This window comes from Silurus aristotelis, assembly GCF_946808225.1.
Source record: "Silurus aristotelis genome assembly, chromosome: 15".
Lineage (NCBI taxonomy): Eukaryota > Metazoa > Chordata > Actinopteri > Siluriformes > Siluridae > Silurus > Silurus aristotelis.
The window spans coordinates 6,817,556-6,823,555 of NC_139588.1; the positions used below are offsets into that span (position 1 = coordinate 6,817,556).

General features: G+C 43.6%; 1 protein-coding gene and 1 long non-coding RNA gene across 4 annotated transcripts in view; one reads left to right on the plus strand and one right to left on the minus strand.

The window, feature by feature from the left end:
* Positions 1 to 6,000, minus strand: part of lnx1 (ligand of numb-protein X 1) — a 44,821-nt gene that overhangs the window by 1,597 nt on the left and 37,224 nt on the right. For all 3 annotated transcript variants that reach the window (XM_083563012.1, XM_083563011.1, XM_083563013.1), the window contains 4 exons: positions 5,965 to 6,000; positions 3,940 to 4,074; positions 3,135 to 3,312; positions 906 to 1,152 (listed from right to left, as the gene is read on the minus strand). The exon at positions 5,965 to 6,000 is cut by the window's right edge and continues 384 nt beyond it. In XM_083563012.1, the coding sequence (XP_083419138.1) occupies positions 906 to 1,152; positions 3,135 to 3,312; positions 3,940 to 4,074; positions 5,965 to 6,000 (596 nt within the window). The remainder of the gene's footprint in view (positions 1 to 905; positions 1,153 to 3,134; positions 3,313 to 3,939; positions 4,075 to 5,964) is intronic.
* On the plus strand, positions 677 to 5,455 carry LOC310738331. The gene is made up of 2 exons (XR_014537048.1): positions 677 to 2,505; positions 2,768 to 5,455. It is a non-coding gene; the product is annotated as an uncharacterized lncRNA (long non-coding RNA).

Below are 6,000 nucleotides of genomic sequence, written 5' to 3' on the forward strand. Positions count from 1 at the left end.
ACACCCTATTTACATTTAATCCCCATTTGCTGTTATATCCTTCTCTTTTCTGGGAAGATGTTCCACTAGATTTTGGAGTGTGCTTGTGGAGATTTGTCGAGATTCATTCAGCCACAAGGGTGTTTAGTAAGGTGTTTAGTGAGGTGAGGAAGACTGGGGTGCAGTCAGCGTTCACAGCGTACCGCATCTAAAGACGTCCTATACAATTGCGTGCCTTCAACTTTGTGGGAACAGTTTGGGGAGGAGCCCCATATGACTAAAAAGGTCAGGTGTCTAATTACATTTGTCCCTACATTGTAGACATTGTAGAACATGGATAGAGCATAGAACCAAGATTTCATTTTTCATACAATGTCCTATCTGTCTGTCTGTCTACCTGTTTGCTGTCTTTCTATCTGATTGTCTACCTGTCTGTCTATCTATTTATCTGTCTGTCTGTCTTCTAGTCTTCTAGCACCTATGAAGAGCGTTTAATCTGAGAATCTCATTGCACAAGAAAAGTTTCTTCTCGGATTTTGAAAACTTTCGCTGTATAAATAATCGCAATAAAAGATGGCCTCGTCCAACTCTGAGACCTTTAAAACTCGTACAGCCCGAGCAGGAAGCAACCTCGCTTTACATTCTTTCAAACCCATTCAGAATTAATGTTCTAGGAGTTGCAAATACAAACTTCATCTTTTTTTTTTGGTTAGGGCAAATTATTATTCATGACAAATTCCCGCCTCCCTCCGAAGGAAGCGGAGCAGATGGAGGACGGAGATAAGAGGGGGAATGAAGACAGGAGAGGAATACTGTAATGTAACTTTTTTTCTTGCAATAACATTTGCACCAAAATCATTATACTTTTCAAAATACTATGGTTACGTGCTGGGGAGCTACAATTGCACTGTTCTGTCGCTCTTTACCTGGGCACTTGAAGCCAGGAGACCCACAGAGGTGAGTAATCGTCATTGGGAAGGGGCATTTTGACGTCTCCAGGCGAGTTTGGCGAGGACACGGCGGGGGGCATGCAGTCCACAGAGCTCATGTCTGGTGGCCTCATTTCCAGCACGTGCAACACTACCGGGGAGGAGGTGTTCTTCAGGTTTGCCACGGCCTCGCTCCGAGTCACCCCGGTCAAGTCCACACCGTTCACGTTCAACAGGATATCACCTGGTGGAGGAAAAGACACAGGGGAGTTAACATGGAACTCAAGGTCATCTCTGGAAGCTTTCAATCCTCCTGGGAAATATTGATGTGTAACAGTGATGCTTTAAACATGAAGACTCAGTGCACAGATCTGCCATATGGCACCTTGAGGCGATGAGATGGAAGGGTCGCTCTTAATTAAAGTCTAACACTTTTTTCCGGACTAGATGACCCATTTCAGCCTTCAAACTCACACTCCTGGTCAGTTGTATGATCGCACTTTCATGGTTTGTATTCCTCTTGATGTGATTGTTCTGGAGCAGTGCATAAATCTGCAGATCTAATTATCCTAATGCATATGCATAAGCAGGTGCATCTTTGTTTTGTTACAAAGCTTACGTGTGCTCTAAGGTGTGTGTCTGATCAGTGGGTCACCTTGATGACAGGTGGGATGTTGGACACGCTCATTGATCTCTCAGTCCACTGATCTGGTCTCAGCTTTCAAGCCAAATAAAGCTGAGTCAGCACAAAGATTGTACAGCTAATACTCAAAGGAAAGCTTTTATTTTTTTCTTGATATTTGTCCTGGTGGATGTAGCGATTTAAAACAAGATGCAAATAAATATGCCCACGAAAAGTAGATACAACAGGGGTTCATTAGGAAAACTACTCAAGGGCGGAATTGAAAAGAGGTGAGAAAGATTGCAATAAACTGAAAGGATTAACCAATAACAAGACGGGGGTGGAGATAAGTCTGAAATCCAAGTGCCTTTTGGAAATACAAACAGTCCCCAAATTACCAAGGGGGCGGGGGGGGGGGGGGGGGAGGGGTTGTGTGTTCCGATGAATCCATCGTAACTTGACGTCGTAATTGAAAATATCGTAAATCAAGACTAGAGGACGACCGGTAGTGGATTTTACTGATGCAGATAGCATGGTTGGATCTTACCCGTCGGCAACCGATGAATCAACCGATTGAAATGTATACCGGGTATAAAAAACAAACAAACGTAACGCTCCATGTAAAATAGTATTAAACTTTATTACAAAACTAAAAATAAAACAAATAGTACTGAATCAGGAAAATGTGCTAAATTAAATAAATAGGAACATACTCATTCATAAATAAGCATATAATTGATAAATCATAAATAATACATTCAATATAGGTCTCTCTCCGTGAAACACGCAGTCATGCATGTAATAACAAACAGCACATGGCGTCAGCGATTCGCTTTTAGAGCCCCTTTAGCAACGCTTAGGGCAGAAAACTATCGGTATGGATTTTACCTGATAGCTGATTGTTCTAGCAATCAACTTTTTAACTAATTTAGCAAAACAGTGCAATTTACGGTATATATGTATGCACGTGGCAAGGTTCCCTGTTGGTCTAGTGGTTAGGATGCGGCGCTCTCACCGATGCGGCCCGGGTTCGATCCCCGGTCAGGGAACCGACCCCAGCCATTTGGGTTGCACAAGCCTTAGTGCCGGTCCCAAGCACGGATAAATGGGGAGGGTTGCGTTAGGAAGGGCATTCAGCGTAAAAACGTGCCAAATCAAACATGCTGATGGTCCGCTGTGGCGACCCCTAACGGGAGAAGCCGAAAGAAAGTTGTTTTTTTATGTATGCTTGTGGCAGTGCGGGCGGAGCCGTATGAAACAATTTAAAACACATAAATAAATAATGCGCTCTAACAAAAAGACAAATGAACTCGCTGGCAAGAGTAAGGCTTTTCACAAGGAGGGATACATTCTTACAGCGTCCCAACGTATCATACCGCATATACGCTGCTACGTTTGCCTGGCACGCGAAACTTAAATAATTTTTAAGATTTTACCTGTATTGAAAGTTAAAGCACCAACCAGGAAATTAGCCGTGGAATTACGCCTCCCTTCATATATCAGTGTGAATTATTTCTTGCTTCGGAAAAGATACATTTAGGGTGAATTACTTGCTTAGTGTGTTCCCTGGAAGCTAGATCGTAAATGCTACGATAGTCACCCACCTTTGCAGATGGAGCCTTCACGGGCCACCACGCCGTTGGGGTCAACATTGGTGACGTAGACGGGCAAGTCCCAGCCTCGGCTGTTCATTCCTCCTGCTACAGTCATGCCCAGGGACTCGTTAGGTTCCTTAGCCAGAGTCACCGTCTTCTCACAACACCCCAGCTTTTGGCACAAGTCCTAACAAAGAGGACCCCACAGAGTGAGTATGTGAATGTGTGTGTGTAAGTATAACATGTTGATGAGTAATTCGCTAAGCACACACTTCTCGGACACCATCTGACTTTCGAGCGTGTTTAAGCTAGTTATGAATGAGCTAGCTATTTCTCCCAGGGCCTGCGATATCAGCGACTGCTGCCAAAGCCCAGACTTGGAGCACAGCCAAAAGAAACAAACACAGCACCTAAGTGCTAACTTAATAGAGACATTTGATACAAAGTCACTGATGTTTAGTCTGAAAGCGTGGGTCATGTGACTCGGATCTGGGTTTTTTTTCTGTGGCTGAAGCTGTTTGCGAGTAAAACAGAAGGAACAAATGAGGGTATTCTGGGAGTGTTAAAGCGAGGTGAGAGGAACGTGATGTGGGAAGTGAAAGAGTGAGAGAATAACAAGTGGAAAGCTGTGATTTTTCGAGTATTATTAGGACAAGGGAAGACCAGTTTTATCAGATAACGGTGTCTCAATTAGAGCAGAAAATCCACTCTGATGGAGATAAAAACATTTTCTCCAGCTTGCAGACACGTCACTCACAAAGCTGTTTGTGTGGAAAGATGAGTAGCATGTGTGTGTGTGTAGGTTTATTCTCACCACCAGCGATTGCTCAACATCCACAGCGGAGTAGGGTGGAGGTCCCTCCATGTTCCACGGTGCCTCCTGGAGTATATCCGGGGCAGGTACGTGAGTCTGTCTCGACACAATGAAGTGCACTCGCTCGGCACTCGCCTAAACACATAACACACAGTGTTACTAACTTGTTCGCAACATGGTGAACATCCCTTTCCACATATAATCCCCTGTTCTAGTAACCTAAACTCTTCTGGGAAGATATTCCAGGAGATTTTGTGGAGATTTGTGCTCATTCAGAGACAAGAGCGTTAGTAAAGTCAGGTACTGAAGTAGGTGAGGTGAGGAGAACTGGGGTGCAGTCAGTGTTCACATTCATCCCAGAGGTGTTTAATGGAGTTTATAAATCTGTAGCAGGTCATTAAAGATCTTCCACTCAAACTTATGTAATGTATGTCTTCATGGACTTTATGCACAGGAGCATTGTCCTGCTGGAACAGGTTGGGGGGTCCTAATTCAAGTGAAGGAAAAATTTAATACTATGACATCCAAAGACATCCTATATAATTGTAAGCCTCAGATTTTGTGGGAACCACATATAGCTGGAAAAGTCAGGTGTCCCAATACTTTGGTTTATATAATGTATGTCTGGCTTGTCAAGAAAAACTTTGAGAAGACCTGGATTCAAAAAGGTAACACACATCAATGGGTGATGGTTATATATCATTATACACTGATCAAACATGATATAATGACATTCATTATTATCCTCAAAGTTGATGTTAGAAGCAAGTAAAATGTTGCGTCATGGGCGGCCGAGCAAAGGCTGGACCGTGTGCTCCGATCCAACAGACGAGCTCCTGTAGCTCAAACTGCTTGAAAAGTTCATGCTTTTAATGTTTGACGGATCACAACTGTTTAGGCAGCGAAAGGGGGAACCAACACAATATTAGGCAGCTGGTCATAATGTTCTGCCTGAGTCTTCGTTTTACTGTTACTGATTTATCTGCTTGTCTATGTTCGCCACCTGAACCACTAATTCTAGCAACACTCTCACTCAAAGACAGTGGACATGACAATTTATTATACATTATATTTTAATTACAAATAATTAGTATTATATTTTTTTCATTCGTACCGATTGGCCAGGCAGAGGGAGCGAGCTGGGAAGGATGTGCTGCAAGTTAGAGCAGTAAAGGATGGAGATGGAAATGTGTTGAGTAGTGAGGAGAGTGTGGTGAGAAGGTGGAGGGAGTATTTTGAGCAGCTGATGAACGAGGAAAATTGAGAGAGAGAGAAGGTTGGATGGTGTGGAGTTGGTAAAGCGGGAAGAGGATAGGTTTAGTAAGGAGGAAGTGAGAGCAGCGATTAAGAGGATGAAGAGTGGAAAGTCGGTTGGACCAGATGACATACCGGTAGAAGCATGGAGATGTTTAGGAGAGATGGCAGTGGAGTTTTTGACCAGATTGTTTAACAGGATTTTGGAAGGTGAGAGGATGCCTGAAGAATGGAGAAGGAGTGTGCTGGTACCGATCTTTAAGCATAAGGGAGATGTGCAGACCAGGGAATGAAGTTGATCAGTGAAGTTATGGGAAAGAGTAGTGGAAGCCAGGCTGAGAGAAAAGGTGACCATCTGTGAACAACAGTATGGTTTCATGCCGAGGAAGAGCACCACTGATGCATTATTTGCTTTGAGATTGTTGATGGAGAAGAATAGAGAAGGACAGAAGGAGTTGCATTGTGTATTTGTGGATTTAGAGAAAGCATACGACGAGGAGTTGTGGTATTGTATGAGGAAGTCAGGTGTGTCAGAGAAGTACGTGAGGGTGGTGCACAACATGTATTAAGACAGTGTGACAGCAGTGAAGTGTGCAGTAGGAACGACAGACTGGTGGAGGTTGGACTGCATAAAGGATCGGCTCTGAGTCCTGAGAGAAAAAACTATTGTGGTTTGAGGAAATCTATGCATACCACCATAAAGCAAGAGATTTTTTTTTTTGCAGCAAATGATAAGATTTCCTCAGGGTATATGGTATAGGTCAGGCCCACCTGTATAAGCAGAGCGGCATGCTCGGGAGCTCCGTA